Source organism: Phyllostomus hastatus, unplaced genomic scaffold (assembly GCF_019186645.2).
Source record: "Phyllostomus hastatus isolate PE091 unplaced genomic scaffold, TTU_PhHast_1.1 phas_contig_86, whole genome shotgun sequence".
Lineage (NCBI taxonomy): Eukaryota > Metazoa > Chordata > Mammalia > Chiroptera > Phyllostomidae > Phyllostomus > Phyllostomus hastatus.
Window position 1 is genome coordinate 92,251,636 of NW_025333977.1, and position 17,945 is coordinate 92,269,580.

Sequence of the window (17,945 nt, forward strand, 5' to 3'; positions counted from 1 at the left end):
TGGGAGCTGAGGATCCAATCATTCCCACCCGAAAGGCTTGGCCGCTTCACAATGGGAAGGGAGTGGGATGTGTACCAGGAAGCAGCTAAAAATATCTACTATTTGATTAAAAATTCCCTGGGTCATCCAACAGCCCCCTAAGGAGGACAGCAGATGTCAATCCAGTTGGCCATGAGTCATGGTTGCTATGGAAAGTGAGACTTAACTGCTTTGTGCGTCACCAAAAGCCCCAAACACAAGGAACACAAGGAAGGATACCATCTACCAAAGATACTTTATTTGTTATTTTTCACATGAACATTCAAGAATGAATAATAATAACAAAAATAACTCGCAAGGGGATCAGACATTAGACATAAATAAGGACACTATTAACGTTAAGGAAAGCCTGTGCTGGTTGTGGCTGCACCATGCATGGGTGAGTATGTGTTGGTGGCCACAGCTGAGCCTCTGCCACCATTGAAGGCTGAGACCTGAGTGAAGTCCCTCTGGACTCTGCACCACAAGGCTGGACAGCCGGAGCCAGAGCACCACTCTCTCTCACCATCAGCCAGACAGAATGCCGGCAACTTCAGAGTGACTTCAAGTTCTTGCTCCTGGGGGTTTTGTCTTCACACCTTTTCTTAGGCTCTGAGTCTTGGGTGGGGATGAATTAGAGAGAGGGCCCATTTGCTTATGGAGGAAGGGAATCTGAGGACGAAGGTGGGTCCTGTGTACCTTCTCCTTTACTCATCTTCCCAGTCCAGCTTCCTCCTGCCTCTGTTCCTCCTGCCCCTGGTCACATTTTCTCTCTCTGTCTCTCCTACCGAGTGGCATTTCAAAAACTCTAGACTATACCCCAGGATGGCCATTTCTCATCCAAGCCTTCTAATTCACAGAAAGGTCCTGTACTTTACTGGTCCTCCTGAAAAAGCAGAGACATGTTTTTTTCTGTCTTCTTGGTGTGAGGCCAGGTCATAAGCACCTGCTGCTTCAAGGGTAATAAAATCTCTACAGCTGAGGGATAGGAGAACATTAAAAAATGGTGTCTCTTCCCAGCCTGTGACTGCCACAGCTGATATGTATGAGTCTCTCAAGATTAGGTTACTTATCTGTAGGCTATCAACTCAAGAGCAACATTTTCCCAGGAGTAAACAACCTTAGGGAACTTTCCCCTAGATTGGAAATGGTTATTGTTGTTCACCAGGGAGGGAAAAAGACAACCCTAATCATTGTACTGATAGGAGAAAATCAACTGTCTTACAAGTGCTAATAGCATGTAAGTGTGTTTAATTTCATAGGTATTTAGCAAACAAGCTATAGTCTTGCAAACATTCACAACTTCCATTCAGAGAGGCTAGATATCAGATGGAAGAAAAAGAGCAAAGGCCAGATCTTCACTGTTGCTCACTTCTCCACCAGTCTCTCAGTCAAAATACAGGCTCATACAGTGGGTTGAGGGCCATGGATAGTTCCAGATTCTTACTATTCTAGACAAAAAAGAGAGAAAGAGGGAAGGAAAAGAAAAACTGTTAGAAAACAAGGATACCAAGAGAAACACGTGAGAACATTTAGATTCATAAATTATTAACATTATTTTCATTAACATTATTTGAATACTATTCTTAAATTAGAACCAGTCGTCATGCTAGATTTTTGTCCTGTGAGATAGGATTCATTTTGTCCATTTCATAGATGAGAAAACAAACCCAGAGAAGTCAAATAACTTGTCTGAGGTCATACAGCTCAAAACAGGAAGGGCAAGGCTTTGAACCGAAGTCTGTCTGACTCTAAATCCCACACTTACTCTAACATCAAAGTGCTCTCTTTCAGGGGTGTCCAATCTGTGGCCCTCAGGCCATATGTGGCCCAGGATGGCTATGAATGCAGCCCAACACAAGATGGTAAATTTACTTCAAACCTTTTTTTTGTTCATCAGTTTTGTTAGTGTTTGTGTATTTAATGTGTGGCCCAACACAACTCTTCTTCCAGTGTGGCCCAGAGACGCTGAAAGGTTGGACACCCCTGCTAGAGTTGTACTGAGTAAGGGCTCCATGGATAAGGAGGGAAGGAGATTTTTAATGAGTTTGGAGGTTAAGGCTCACCATAGGTGGGGCCAACAGGCGCTCCCACAGGACATGCATTCATGGCTATTGCTGGCTAGAGCCTGCGTGTGACCCAATGTCGTGCATATTGTTCAAGTCATCCCTTTGTACACATGTTAATCATCTGGACTTCCTTGTCTAAAGGTAAGTGTATGTGCAACATAACCATAAGATTTTAAAATAAAAATTAGTCATATTTCCCCAGAAAGTTCAATGTGTGTTAAGATCCTTAGAGGGTAGTGTGCTCACCTGGGCAGCCTGCAGAGGTGAAATGTACACACGGAGACCTCGGAGCCTGAGCCTGTCCTCCTCAGCCCACCTACCAGCCTCTGTGTCCCCGTCTACCTTTGTCCTCTTTATTTTTCTGCTCTTCTGGGTGTGCCTAACTCTTACTCTAGCTTTTCTTTCCTTTCTCCATTTTTCTTTCCTTTTTACTTAACAAAACAAAACAAAACAGTTTTCTCCTTGCCTTCTTTTTTCTGACTCCTCTCTGGCCCCCACCCTGTCTCCTCCTCCATCACCATCTCATCTTCCATCCGTCTCAGTCCCCTTGTCACGCTGCCCATGAGAGTCGCCTCTTATGGGCTTCCTCCTTTCAGCATTTCCCCTGGGTCAGCTGCACTGAGCAATGCCAGCTACAATTATCCAATACAGATGTAATGAGCACAACCTATTCTCCCTGACAGTCCTTCCATGGGACATAAACAATCACCAGCCTAGTTTGCCTTACCTCTTTACGAAGTGACCAGTTATCTTGATATGGAGTGGAGGAGGAAAGGAGAGATCCTGCTGGAAAGGATCCACCGAACTCTGTTGACACCCATCAGTCCTACTCAGGCCTGACTGACATACACCCTAGTTATACAGCCTGGGGATTATAACTGAACCCAAAACAACCACTGGAGTCACAGCCACAAGAGCTTGTATTTACAAGGGACCTTACAGGAATCTAATATAAGCTGCTGCTTGTCTTCTTCTTTTTTTTTTTTTTTTAACAACTGAGGAAAGAGGTGGCCAAGGAATTAAGTGATACAGCAAAAATCATATTGATGGTCAGTGTTAGGGACCAAGAGGTGGCTATTTAAAATAGCAGAGAGCTTCTTCTGCTCTTTCTCTTTTTATAAACAAACAAACAAACAAAACAAAACACCCTCCCCCCCCCCTGCAAGGCAGCCAGGGCTTGGTGAAGATACAATAGGCCGGGTCCCTAATCCACCCTGGAGTATTTCACTCAAAAAAGCCAAACAGAAGCCCACTGACTCACCTAATAGTCAGGGCGGGGCATGGCTCTAGGATTTGCATAGGGATTGTGCATCCCACTGTCTCTGGGGAAGCTGGTTGTGATTTTAGGGAAGATGCTCCCTTCTTCTGGAAAGCTGAAGCCTGTCGTTTGCTGCAGTTTCAGATTCTGAAAGTCGTTCTCAATCAGGTGCTGTTCTTCACTGTCCTTCGTTTTCTTTGATCTGTAATTAGTAACAGGAATTAGGATCCAACAATGGCAGGTTTCTGAAAACAAATGTTAATACTCTTTAAATAATGTTTTAAAATTTGGGAATATTTTCTAATTTACAGGTGAGATACCAAAAAATATTATGCAGAGTTCTCATGCATCATCGCCCAGTTCCCCCAATTGTTAACATTTCTGAACCACTTAAGAATAAGTTGCAGACCTGATGACTCATTACCTATAATATTTCATTACTTCGTTCAGTGTACATTCCCTAAGTTTAAGGACAGTCTCTTCATAAACTTCGTGTAACCACCAAAACCAGAAGGCTAATGCTGACCCAACATTACCATCTAATTCCACCAGTCGATGTAAATTTTCCTAATGATGTTAGTATGCTTGAGTGTGCTTTTGAATTATTTATGGAAATACTCATAGAAGTCAAAAAGATGACTTGTGATATAATTTCACATTCAAGGAACGTCAGTGTCTGTAGACGCACCTTAGTGAATGAAACAAGTTCAAGGTATGGAAGTCTTAATACCTTTCAGTATTGGCCTCTCAAGCATAAGCATTTAAAGCCAAATGAAAGTTTTTGCAGACGGGGGAGGCGCATGCCCCCATTAACTCTGATCATGATCCTATTCTTCCTTCTGCCCCACAGGCCACGGGCCGCTCCTGCAGGGCCCTAGGCTGTAGTGGTGGCACATGGGGGGCTACATCCATGATGCCCACAGGGCCCTCCCAGGGTGACAGTCGTACACCCTCAGTCACACTGAGAATGTGGTAAAGGAAGAGCCATTCACCCTGGACCCTGATGGCCAGCCCAGCCGACAACAGAGTTATTGCCCTTTGACAACACTCCTGCCTAAGTTGCCTGAGGAGGGGCTTCCTTACCTTCAAAATGTGCAAAAAATAACTCTTGGGGTGTGTTCCCAAGAACCATGAATCTGACGCTGAGCTCAGCACAAACACAGCTCTACAGCAGGAAGGTGGGGCTGAGATGCAGGGCTGTCGCAGGGCCACAGGCTCTGTAGCAGCCCCTGAGGACCCTGAAGACCCAGAACAAGAGCCAATCCCCACGAGAGAGGAGGGACAGCCTTGCTTCATAATCAGAAGGGTCTGGTCCTGTCTCTGGGAAAGGGAAAGGCACACTCTCAGTTCCCAGCTGCCTGTCCTTGTGATTATCCATGGGGAAGAGTTACTAGCTTAAAGAAATTTTTAAAAAATGAAGAAACAAAATATCTTAGGAACCTAAAATCTATTTATCCCCTCACATTATAGTGCAAAAATACCTATTTGCCAAAATATAAGATACAAGCTAAATATTATTTTTATAAAGTAGCTTGTTATTTTCATCAAAGTGGATCACTACTTGGCGCATTTAGAATGGAATAGATAACAGCATTCTCTCTCCCTGTTAATGAAGGGAACTTTAGGATATCTAAGTATCTGTTGAATAAATGAATGGACTCTACTTCAGTTCTTAAGAAGACCACTTAAGGCCGCTAGCTGAGAAGTGGCCACACAGAGCAAATGTTTCACTTAAATAAAGCCAGGGTGCTCCAGCTGAGGCTGATTTTCGATCTTTGGCAGCAGGGTCCTGGGCAGGGGACTGGCTTCATGAAAATGACATTTGTTAACAAAGAGTTTTTATGACATAAGGAAATGGTTGCTATGTCACATTACAGTGTTAAACAAAAATAACCTAAACAATTTTTTTTAAACAAAAAGGATACAAAGCTATGTACATAATATCCTTTGAAAAGATAGAGAAAAACCTGGAAGGATACATCTCAAAATGTTAGTTGCCTCAGGGCAAATGGGTGGTTTTATGGGTTTTAAGGGTGTTTTATGGGTGTTTTTTTATTCTGCTCCTTTATACATTTCTCTCTTTTCCAGACTTTCTTCAGTGATCATGTAGAGCTTATACAATCAGAAGGTCAGAAAAAAATTCATTGGTTTTAGAGAAGCCTCGTCGTATTTCCCTTCTCTTGCCTGGGAAAGACTGTGTGTATTTGAGAATGAGAATGTCATGCCGGTGACTGCCGCGCCCCAGGACAGGGACATTTCCATTCCATACCTCATGAGGATCAGTGCGATCACCATGCCAAGAATGAGGATGCCAGCAACGGTGCCCAGGATGGTGAGAATCAGCTGAAAGTCTGAAAGGGAGCAGAGAGGAGTAGGCATGGTATCCACAAACAGGGTGCCACTGACTGTCTGCCTCACAGGTATGTGTGTTCCCGGGGGCGCCTGGCTGTGAGGACCAGTGGCTCTCATTTCTGACCAGGTTGGATGGGTGGTTCACCTCCTTCAACCCTCCCTCCTCACCTCCAAGCCTCACTCCTCACCTCCAAACCCTAACTATATCTTTAGAACCCAATCAGAAAAGTCAGCCTTGCCAGATAAAAGGCCACACGTGCAAAGGAGGCCTGGTGGCAGGGGCTTCCTGGGCTTCATGGAGACTAGGATTACAACCCAGGACTGCACCCACTCCTGAACTCTGCTGCCTTTGCCTGCCCGTCACACCTGACCTGCATGATAAGCTGGGGGAATTTAAATTGTCACTAATGGTGGAGCTAGGAAATGGCTTGATAGAATTGGTGAGGGAAGAGCCTGTAGGTTCATTACCACCCATCTCCTTGTCTAGCTCTGCTGTCTAGCACTACTGGGAACTTGGAATACAGCTATGAAATGGCCTGGAAGTGTGACAGACACAGTGGACTTCAAACACATTTGAAAAAGGTGTAAAATATATTGTGAATAATTTTTATATTGATGACACATTGAATTGATAATAATTTTGAAATATTGAGTGAAATAAAATGTTAAAATGTTATTAAAGTTAATTTCACCTGTTTCTTTTTACTTTAAAAAATTTACTTAGAATTTTAAAATTTGAAACTGAACATGAAGCTTACATTGTATTTCTATTAGATAGTGCTTCTCTAGACAGCTTGTCTCTGCAACACGACTGTCCTGTGCGCCACCCCCAACGAGGACTCATGGGGCATAGGACTTAAGTCTGGAAAATACCTCAAAGGTCATCCAGCCCAAACCTCTCATTTTTATCAGTGTGGACAGTGAAAGCCCTGGAGGAAAAAATGGTTTAGCAAACCCAGCCTCACTACAAAACACAGTAGAAATTGAGAGCATTTCTCATCGCTAACTTTGGGGCTGGCTGGGAGGCCAGCAGAAATATTTCCTTCATCTTGGAGCACTGATCTTTAGTTCAGTGGGTACATTTTAAATATAAAATAATTTAAAATATAAAGTTAGTATTGTCCCAATCTGACAGGTGTGGGTTGTGGGAGGAAACCAAGCAACTGAATTTGCAACACATCTCAAACTACTAAATAGCTCTGAAACAATGAGATTTGAATATCTGAATGTCTGATTTCTAGTTTTATTCTCCCATGACCACAGACCTTTCCAGAATATACTGGTATTTTATCTTTTCTAGTAGCAGAAAATGCGTATTTAACCTAATGTAGGAAATGAACAGAACATTAGGACACCCTGGGCAGACTTGGGGCTTGTCCGAGGTGCCAGCCTGCCTCATGGGCTGAGTTCTGGGAGTTCCTGTAACAAAGGCACTGTTGCCTGTGACTCAGGGATGGGACAGACGGAACAGCAGGACCGAGAAGACAAACTGCAGGCAGGTTTTCTCCCTCTTCATGAAGAAAGCCGGAGACTTTGGGGAACCAGATTGAATTCTGAATGTGATTAATGTTTTTCAGGTGTTTAACAATGAAGCAAGACTTTTATACTCACTGTCTTCACAGTTGACTCCGTTGTAACCAAAGGCACACCTGAAATACAATCCATTGTAGGAAACCATGGTAAAGAGCATGTGGGAGCATGTCAGAGTTCCACCCAACGTCCAGGTCTTCCTTTCCATCTTTCTTTCATTCTCTCCTCCCTGTTCCTTCTCCTGTTTCTCTTTTCTTCCTTACAGTCCCATTCTCTAGTTGAGCATATTTCATGGAGCTCTGGAAAGTTGGGGGGCTGGTGGTTATACAGCCCCATATAGTCTCATTTTCTACTGACTGAACACTCGATCCCCTGAGCTCCAGGAATACTCAGCAACTCAGGCAAAGGTGAACCCCAGGACATGGAGCCTAGTGGGACCCTCTCTGACTGCAAGGCCATGTGGCTCTGCCCCTTATTTGCTGCCCTGTGAGCTGGGGCAAATTACTTATATTCTCTGAGCTTCCGTTTCTGCACTTGAAAATGGGGAACTAATACATTTCTGACAGTGTTGTTGTATGAGAGGTGTTACCTAGTATGGTTCCTGGCATATAAAGAATGTTCAAAACTACTGATGATGATGATGCTGACGATGATGATGATGTGATACTCTATACCTATGCTAGCATACCGACTTCCTGACCCTAACCCCATGCTGCAAGTTCTATCCTTTCTATCCTTTACCCCATGCATAAGGTCCAGTTATGGAAAGACAATAAAGGAATGATTTCTCTTACGCTTGACATGTCCCATGATCATCTTTCTTGTAGCCCGCCAGGCACACGCAATCAGAGCTCCCATCTTTCTTCACCAGGCATTGTGTATTGGGTTTTAAGGTGCAGGCAGAAGGACACCTTAAAGCTTCAAAACAGAGTTATTTCTGGGTAATTTTCAGAAACAACCTCTTCAGCCCCAAAGTGATACAATTTTGTGATACAAAGTGATACAGAATACAATCCCCGCTGCCCTTTTTTTCTAGGTCAAAGGAGGATCTCATTGGCTGTGCACGTGATATGCCCCCTGTGAATGCTCATGGGCTGTCTTACTGGCTTGCAGCCAAGGCCACACTTCAGTCCACAGGCCTAAAGCCAAAACTCACATCCCTCAGAATCCAAAATGCACATGGACCCTTGAATAGTAAAGCTTGTATTTTGCAAATGTGAAAGGAGAAAGAATAGGAATTGTGAAGAACATTTAGAAGCAGGTGGAATACTTACGAAGACATGTAGCGGTGTACGGGTCAGGTCTTTCATACCCTTCTCGGCATTCACAATGAAAACCATTGCTGCAGTTACTGCCCTTTTTGCAACCATAAAACTCACAGTGATCTTGGTCTGAAGGGCACAAATAATTCAAAAATATATTCAGCAAGATAGTGTGGATAAAGTAACTGTGAAAGTCCCCACTCTATTGTTGTTATAATTGCCTTTTAATAAGTTTTAGGATTTAATAAATGATAATCTGGGATTTTAAAGTCCAACTCTCCAATCCTTTTTCCATGACTATTTCCTTACATTATTCAGTTCAAATTAATTCAATCCAAAGTAGTGCTATCAGGTTCAAGTTCAAGATCTCTTTCACACCCAGCTCTGTGCTAGGTTTTAAAAGGGACACAATAGCTATATAACTTTTAGGTCCCATTTTTTTTTAGAGTTACAGGTTTGAACCCATAGAGAATTGTTGCTTCAGTCACCTCATAATCCAGACTTCAAGCACAATGGGAATTCAAAGGGCTAAAGTAATTAAAGGTAACATTGTGGAGGAGATGGGAATTGAGCTGTCTTGAAGGATGGCGAAAATTTAAACAATCAGAGAGGCAAAGCCTTTCTAAGAAGAGTAAACAAGGCATGGAAAGAAGCAGAGAATTCTTATCAGGGAGCAGTGGTGTTGTATTTGGGTGGAGACAAGGCAGTGTGGTAAACAGGAAGAAAGAGAATTCTTGGCTGTGTCATTTGTTGGCAATGGGCTCTCTCTGTTCAGTCATTTGAGTTTTGGTGGGTTCAAGTTCCCTCCATCTATAAAATGGGACTAATAATTCTTGATTCACATGATCATTGTGAGAACTAAATTAACTAATGTAAATGCAAGCCCATTGCAGGAGTCTCAACAAATAATCATTCTTTTGTCCATTCATAGGTACAGCAGGGTTTGAATGCCAGTCTCAGGACAATGACTTTAATCCTACAAGCCTGAGAATCCATTGGTGGATTTTGAGCAGAAGTATAGCATGAGAAAGCAATATTTTAAGAATGTTACTCTAGAATGGATAAAGAGGTAGTACATATATACAATAGGATATTACTCAGCCATAAAATGAATACAAATCTTATCATCTGCGACAACATGGATAGACCTAGAGGATATTATGCTAAGTGAGGTAAGCCAGGAAAACAAAGATGAATACCATATGATTTCATATGTATCTGGAATGTAAAAAATAAACAAATAAAACAGCAACAAACTCATAGATAGAGAGAACAAATTGATGGTTGCCAGAAGGGAGGGTGATTGGAGGAGTGGATAAAAAAAACTGAAGAGATTAAGTACAAATTGAAAGCTATAAAAATAGTCACAAGGATGCATGGTGCAGCAAAGGGAACATAATCAATAATATTGTAATAACTATGTATGGTGTCAGATGGGTACTAGACTTAAGCAAGTGATCTCTTCATAAGGTATATAAATGCCTAAAAATAAATTTTAAAAAGAATGTTAGTCTAGAAGCAGGTTGGAAGGCATTTGGAATGAAAAGATGAATCTGAGACTAGATTAGGGGGAGACAATAGGAGGAGGCAGAACAGTTATGTGATTACTCTCTTCTAAACATCCCAGACCTGTAACAAACCTTCTTTCATCCCCTGCTAATTTAAAAATGCCTCCAATTAACAGTCTAGAGAAAAAGACTACAGCTTTTGACATGGAAGAGAAAATCTGTCTTTGCAGCAGAAGCAAAAAGCAGGAAAGGGTGTTTTTTTTCCTAAAAGTTCTGAGCCTCTTCCTTTCCTTTGCTGGGTGGTTCATGCTTTAGTGGCCCCCTCCAACCTGCACCATTTGGAAATTTTTTAATGAATTTATAAGTGGATGCCTGGTCTCAGAGGGGAGAGATGTTGAGAGGAGTTGTCAAAAGAGGGCAATTCTTAGAAATGAGGACAAATGGCTTCAAGTATGCCAGGGGTTAGAATCAAGGCAATTATGAAGGAGAGCCAACATGAGAGAATTGTACAGGGGACCTCAACTTTATCTTGAAGAATGCACTGGTTATTTTTAGCCAGCAACCATGCCAAGACAGTCTCCATGCTGATGGGGACCCTCAAACATCCTTACACTTGCTGGAAGTCTCATTTAGCCAAAAGCAGAATGCATGACAAGGTTTGTCTTGACTTGCTGACAATTTCTTCTTCCAGGGAGTAGAGGTTCTGACTGCATGAATTGCTACTCTGCACCAATTCTGACCCAAGGAGAAACCGAATGGCAGGTAGAAGTGATGGTCCCCTTGGAATACAAGAAATAAGTGATAGCCAGAGAGAGAGTCGTTTCACAGAGTAAAAATTAAAATGTTCAGAAAGGGAGAGGTGTAATTCTGATGCATGAGACTCTGGAAGGTGAAATAGTTCAAGAAGGTCAGAAAGTCTGAAAATGTAATTCTAACAGTGTAGCTGCTAAATGAGCTATAAAACAAAAAAAGTAGGAAGAGGATCTGATAATTTAAGAAACTGCTGTGGTTTGCACAGGAAGCTGTGCAAATAAGACATACACAAAATATGGAAAGAAGTCCTTATAACCAAAGACAGAATGTTAAAAATGTGGTAGAGAAATTCTAGAGCCTCGAATGAGCTCAGGTTCCCCACAAAACCCCAAATAACAACAATAAAATCCAATAACAAAGAGAAAAGGGTTAAAGTGAAAGAATGGGCAAACAAATGAAGAGGGGGTGTGTGTGTGTGTGTGTGTGTGTGTGTGTGTGTGTGAGAGAGAGAGAGAGAGAGAGAGAGAGAGAGAGAGAGAGAGAGAGATGCTAGGGAGGCTCCGAGAAAGGCCAAGCCTGGCTGGTATAACATTGGTGGATAACATGAAAAACAGAATGGCTCTACACTTCTTTCCCCACAGCCTCTTCTGCCAGGAAATGATACTTAGATGGAAAAAGGTTGAATGGACATTGCTAAATGGACTGCAGCCCAAGGAGAGAGAGCAGTACAGGGGAGTCCCATCTTTTGTGGTAGAATTTTAAGTGTTTTATCAGAGCATTTACATCCTAGGTCCTGAGAGAATAGCAAGAATCTCTGCGAAATCTCCAAGAAAGAAAAAAGGTGCTGAAAAGCTATAAATGAACAGGATTTGTTTATATTTTTAGGAAGAGAAGGTAGTTTGCACACTAGGCCAATGAGGTTACAATCATTAGAGAGCAAAAATGTAAGAGACTAAAAAAGGGTCTTAGAAGAACAAAAAGAAAGATGAGGGAGGCAGGAAGGGGATCAAGAGAATGGTGGGTGGAGGCCCAGGGAGAAGAGGACTTCAGGAAGGGAAGGGTACCACAGCAAATGCTATGGACAACTCAGGTCAACTGTGCCTTATTAGAAGCCTTTGGATTTAGCAACCAGGATTGAGAACCAGTCACACAAAGTTGCCACCAGGGCTGGCGTTAACAGGTATCTCTGAGACGAGGAACTTCTGATGACTGCTGTAATAGTGTCAACTCATTTATGCCTTCCTGTACCCATCCGTGCCCTGCCAGACTGTGCTTGGCCACATGAACTTTGGCCATTAGGCCAGTTGTAAATGTGACATAAGCAGAAACTTGAGAAATACCTGTGCATTGAAACCTACCCTCTTGCTGCTCTTGAAACCCTTTAGGATCAGCCTGCTGGAGGATGAGAGACCATGTGAAGCAGAGACAAACCAATTAGGTGAACCATCTTACATCAGTCAGACCTCAGCTGACCCACCCAGCAGCTAATGACAATTGCTTAAATGAGCCCAGCGGAGATCAGCCAAGCCTGGCCTAGATCAGCAGAACTGCCCAGCTGAGCCCTGTTCAAATTCTGACCCACCGAATAATGGCATTGCAATAAATAAATAGGCCACTACATTTTAGGGTGGTCTGTAACACAGCAAAAGTGAACTATTACAGTTATGTTGTGGGTTTGTGTGTCTGCCTAAAGGGAGAACAGCACAGGTAAAATCAATCATTTAGAAAGCTATAACTTGAGATAAAGTCCTCTTGTTTCACCTTGCTTCATCTTTTCCTGCCCAGAGGCTGTTTGTCCAAGACTACCTTCCAAACAGAGAAGCAAACTGGTCAGCTTGATGACTTGGTAGGTGGCTGGAAAGGAGTGGGAGCCAAGTGAGAGAAGACAGGGTGGAAGGATGGACTGGTAAAAAGGAAACTCGGAGACACCTACAGATTCTGTTATCCAGTTCTTCTTGCCCCTTTCTTCCATGCAATGAAAAAGTTCACACAAAGGTAGGTAGGTGGTTAGGTAAACTTTGAATAAAATTATTTAGTACTTACTAGTATAGTTTACAATGTTTGAGCTATTTGAAATTGCATTATGAATTGCAGCAGCTATGGTCGTCTCAGTTTCTTTTGTATCTTCTGCAAAAAGGTTTGCTACTGTTACCGTCACAACCTTGTCATCAGCATACATTTGAGATCCCCCTGGAGTAGGTGGACTAAAAATAAAAAGAATTCATCACTTGATGAACTAAATTCAAGAATCAACAAATTGGTCTTCAAACCTCCCATATTCCCAAATTTCCCAGTTCCAATCCTGACCCACAGATATATCCACAACTCGGGGGGCCCAGAATGGAAGTCTGGGGTTGCAATAAGATGGCCCAGAGATCTCTATTCAATGTATTCTCAGAGGAAATCTATGACTGAAACAACATCCTGTTGGAGTATAATTGTGAACTCTCATTTTTAGGATCTAGGAGTCTAGAACTAACCAGAAATAGAACAAGTAACATCTGAAATAGTAACTTGTCGCTTTCTGTAGAACATCAAGAGTAAGTCTATTCCTGGGCTGTTAAACCTCAGAATTGTACTTGGAGAGAGAAGAGTGTGTGTTCCTCCCTGTGTACAGAGAGAGCAGTAAGGAAACATGCAGAGTCTGGGTCACTCCTAGGAAGGGCCAGGAAGTCAGCAGGCAAAGTGGGTAAGGGACTGGGCCTGGATATGCATGATCCAGAGGAGAACTGGAACGAGGGATGACTGTCGGGAACATGAGCATATTATACCAAATCATATCACCAAATACTAAGTGTCTGCTATGAACAAGACATTGTAAGACTCTTCCTCTCTAATCAGCACTGCAGTTTGGGGCCCTAACAACAGCTGGGTCAAGTTCTGACCCTTTCATTGTCCCAAAGGAATCAAGTAATACAGCCACTGAGAAAGAAATAAAAGAATTTTTTAAAACTCCTTCTCTATCTGTTTTGTGGCTGTGTATTTTTAAGACTCTGGATATACTTCTCCTGTACAGCATTTTCTCTCCACTCCACTTTGACGTTTAAATAAATACAGAAGCTCAAAAACATAGCCAACCTACTTGGAAAATGTGTACAGCTATGTTGGTTCTTCAGAACAATAAAAAACATTAACTGAATTCCATTTTTAGGAATGATCACCTCAGAAGGGAGTCCATATAAAACTCAACACCAAACCTCCCCTCCAAAAAAAGACCCAACCCCCCAAACAATCCAATTAAAAAATGAGCAAAAGACCTGAATAGACACTTCTCCAAAGAGGACATACAGATGGCCAATAGACATACGAAAAGATGTTCAATGCCCCTAATGATCGGAGAAATGCAAATTAAAATCACAATGAGATATCATCTCACACCTGTCACGATGGCTATCATCAATAAATCAAAAACAAGAACAGAAACAAAAGCAAAAAGTGCTGGTAAGGATGTGGAGAAAGGAGAACACTTTTTCACTGTTCTTCCTCCACATCCTCACCACACTTGCACAGTGGTAATGGAGACTGATGCAGCCACTGCGGAAAGCAGTATGAAGATACTTTAGAAAATTACACATAGATCTGCCTTTTGACCCAGCAATCCCACTTCTGGGGATATATCTGAAGGAACCCAAAATGCTGCTTTGAAAGAACATAATCAACCCTATGTTCATCACAGCATTATTTATAATCACCAACAGATGGAAACAGTCCAAGTGTCCATCAATAGATGAGTGGATAAAACAACTATGGGACATTTACACAATGGAATACTACTCAGCCATAAAAAGAAGAAAATTTTACCCTTTGCAATAGTATGGATGGACCTAGAGAACATTATGCTAAGTGAAATAAGCCAGTCAGAGACAGTCAAATACCATATGATGTCATGCATATGTGGAATCTAATGAACAAACTGAATTAACAGGCAAAATAGAAACAGACTCATAGATAGAGAGCAGGATGACAGCTAAGGGGCGGTGTGGGGAGGTTAGGAGTGGAAGGTTTGAGCAAAAAGGAAAAAGGACTACTGGACGTGGACAACATGATGGTGATTGCAGCGGGGGAAGGAGGTATAAGGGGGCTAGGTGGTAATGGAAAAAATACAATAAAAGTTTAAAAAAATTAATTGTTTAATTCAATTGTTTTAGCTATCACAGGCTAAAAAAGAAAACTTACATGATCATATCAATAGACACAGAAAAAGCATTTGAAAAATCCAGCATTAATTCATGATAAAAACTCTCCCTAAACTAGAGGTAGAAGACTTCCTCAACTTAATAATTTCTAAAAGACAAAGAAACAAACAAAAAAAGGGAGTCTAAAAAACCAAGTGATTTCAGATTTTCTTTTAAATTGCCTCCCATGATTAATTTATGATAGATTTGGAGGTGGCAGAGAAGGTAGATGACAGTGAAAAGGCATCCTTGATACAAGTTATTCTTTATCAGTTAAAAAATGACCAGAAATCTGTGATACACATTTACAGTGGGGCTAGGAAAGAAATGCCATCCATAATTCATCCTTTCAAAGAATCTGTTAGCTTACACTCCAGTTTAGGAGGCAAGACATTGTACTCATGACTTAAGGAGAACCACTGTGTACTCAAGTGACACGAAAAGGCATAGTATAATGACCAGAGGACTAGACTTGGAGTTCAGAGTCCAGAGGCCTAGACCCAAGATGGCCACAACCTTTGTGTCCCAAAAGTCATAGCTTTCCTGAGCCTGAGTTTCTGCCTCTGTCCAAAGAGAGATCTGAGAATTAGAGAAATTCTGAGGACCTTTCCAATTCCAATATTTGTACCATATACAAAGATCTTGGGGATTCGAATGTGAGAACACAGGACTGGAGCCTAAGGCGTTTCTTCCTAGGTGAGACTAAGGTCCATTCAGCCTGCCACAGCCCTGTGTAGTTCCTGACTAGGACACTGAGCTCAAGGTAAAAGTTTGCCTCTGAACACCCCTGGCTCTGTTTTAGTAACTCCATAACAAAAGGAGAACCACGATTTCAGGGAAACCCCTCAACGACCTTGTGGGACCAGCTGTCCATCACACTTGTAGGGCCCCGTATTCTGGAAGGGAAATAGATGGGAACTAACACATGTGGAAATCATCTATGTGCCAGGCACTTCGTGCAGGGGATCTTTCAAAGGTTATCTCATTTGTTTTTCCCAAAGTTCCAGGAAAGTTGATCAGATTATCCCTGGTACAGAGATCTTCAGAGAGGTGAAAACAGCTGCCCATTCATGCAGCGAGAATGTGTGAAGGCCAGGATTCAAGTACAGATTTGGCTTAAGCCATCACACCTCACTGTTCCTGTGTTACCCAGTGGCACTCAAAGTACGAACTCCCTGTTGTCCACTACACCAAACCGCATGCCCTGAAACAGTGCCCAGCCCTCCAGCAGTCATCTGCTGTGAACCTTCAGCTTCAGAGCCTCTGAGTTGGGGTCCAGCTTCTCTGTCTGATGCCTGCTCCTGGCCACATGGTGCTGTGCCTCTCATTAGTCTGCCTGCCAATCACACTTGCCCCTCACTCACCATCAAGCTCAAAACTCACCACCTTCAGGAGGCCTTCTCTGAATTTATAAGTATAAATATACCCTGTATCTTATTCCACAAAGAATTTGACAAAGCTTATGAAGATAAATGCAATAGTAAAACCATAAAATATGAATACATCAGGGCTGCTTTTTCTACATAATTTCACTCATCCTAGACTAGAACATTCTTTCCTCAGGCTGTAGCACTTGTATGTCCATGTGCTTCAGTGAAAGCTGAAATAAAAGCACTACCTTCTTGAGAATCTTTTGCCTCTCTGGGTCCCTACATAGCACTTAACACTGGTCATTGTACAGTGATATGCTCAATGAATGCTTGTTCTTACTGCAGCAAGAGCTCACTACTGGCCCTTTTGTAGCCACGTGTGAGATTTGGGTGTTAACTCTCTCACTCCCCCCCATATGAGGGAAGAGATGACCATGAGCCACTCATTCTCCTCCTGGCCCCCTGGAATGCACATTCCAGGGTTTGGCCAGGTGTGGTTTGTAGCCAAGAGATCAAACCAATCAAACTGATCCAGGTGATGCATTGTAGCATGTGTGCAAATTGCTGAATAGCCAGTCACAGGCAGTGTCTTCTGTCCCCAGGCTATACTCTGCCCATCCACATACCAAGGTGAGTGTGACATCAGACTGACCATTTCTTCCTGACTTGTGACTTCCCCCCCAGAGGGCCATAGTGCTACATGGGGAACTCAAAAGAAGATGAGAAGTTAAGCAAATGCACACTTGACTCCAAAGTACCTCATTGGTCCATAGCAAACTTACCTTACTTGCTGAATTACAGTCTGTCCATAATCTAAATTTTTAAATGCACCTTCAAACTGTGGAAGAGAAGAACAGATTTAATAACAACTACAAAGTTCTGGGGGGAAGAAAACATGATAGTGTATTTAGGTTTTAACATCACAGCAAATCTGTGGTGTTAAATCCATGGTTCATCACAGAAGATTGTTTGTTCTTGACATGCTCTCTAACACCTTTCAGTCATTTTTGCTGTAAATCAATAAGAACTTAATATAAGTCAGTGTTACCTAAGAAAAAGATGAAACCCAAAATAGACAAATCAATGATTATACTCTTAAAAATTAAGGTGACTAACTTATTTTGTCTTCTTAAAGTCACAGTAGAGTTCTGCATATTTGTTAGACTTATCTACATGCCTGTGTCATGCATGCATCAATGTCCCCAAGGAACACTTCTTTAATTGCCTCCAAGGCAATTGCACAAGGGGACTTAGAAATTATAATGATGGGCTGGTCCAGCCCTGGGTCAATAGTAATTACACTATGTGATTGAGTCAGGTAAGTGCCATAGAGCGATATGATCTACCATGGAAGTTCAAGGAAACTGTCTTCCATAAGTTGCATAATTTAACTTCTTCGAACCTTTACTTTTCTCATTGGAAACTTGAGACAGCAGTAATTCCTACCATGTAGGGCTATAGTATGCATAAAATGAGATGGCTTTGTGAACTGAAATGTGGATCTAATCAGGCTTGAGTTGTGTTCTAAGAACAGAGACAACTCTAGATACTTGTAGAGCAGCAACTAGAGATAAAGCTGAGGATAAAGTAGAGGTTGGCTGAGGGTCCCAGTAAGAACATACATTCATTGATGTCAAGAATTGGGTTTGC

General features: G+C 42.1%; 1 protein-coding gene across 2 annotated transcripts in view; it reads right to left on the reverse strand.

Moving 5' to 3' along the window:
- Nucleotides 1-255: 255 nt before the first annotated feature.
- MUC13 (mucin 13, cell surface associated) overlaps nucleotides 256-17,945 on the reverse strand; it is a 33,316-nt gene continuing 15,626 nt past the window's right edge. The window contains exons 5-12 of one of the 2 annotated variants that reach the window (XM_045851416.1): nucleotides 17,078-17,133; nucleotides 12,794-12,954; nucleotides 8,502-8,618; nucleotides 8,022-8,145; nucleotides 7,309-7,346; nucleotides 5,615-5,696; nucleotides 3,349-3,547; nucleotides 256-1,464 (exon numbers count right to left, since the gene is read on the reverse strand). In XM_045851416.1, the coding sequence (XP_045707372.1) occupies nucleotides 3,349-3,547; nucleotides 5,615-5,696; nucleotides 7,309-7,346; nucleotides 8,022-8,145; nucleotides 8,502-8,618; nucleotides 12,794-12,954; nucleotides 17,078-17,133 (777 nt within the window). In that variant the 3' untranslated portion in view covers nucleotides 256-1,464. Of the gene's footprint in view, nucleotides 1,470-3,348; nucleotides 3,548-5,614; nucleotides 5,697-7,308; nucleotides 7,347-8,021; nucleotides 8,146-8,501; nucleotides 8,619-12,793; nucleotides 12,955-17,077; nucleotides 17,134-17,945 lie in introns of both variants that reach the window. The other variant, XM_045851415.1, reaches the window with a different exon arrangement.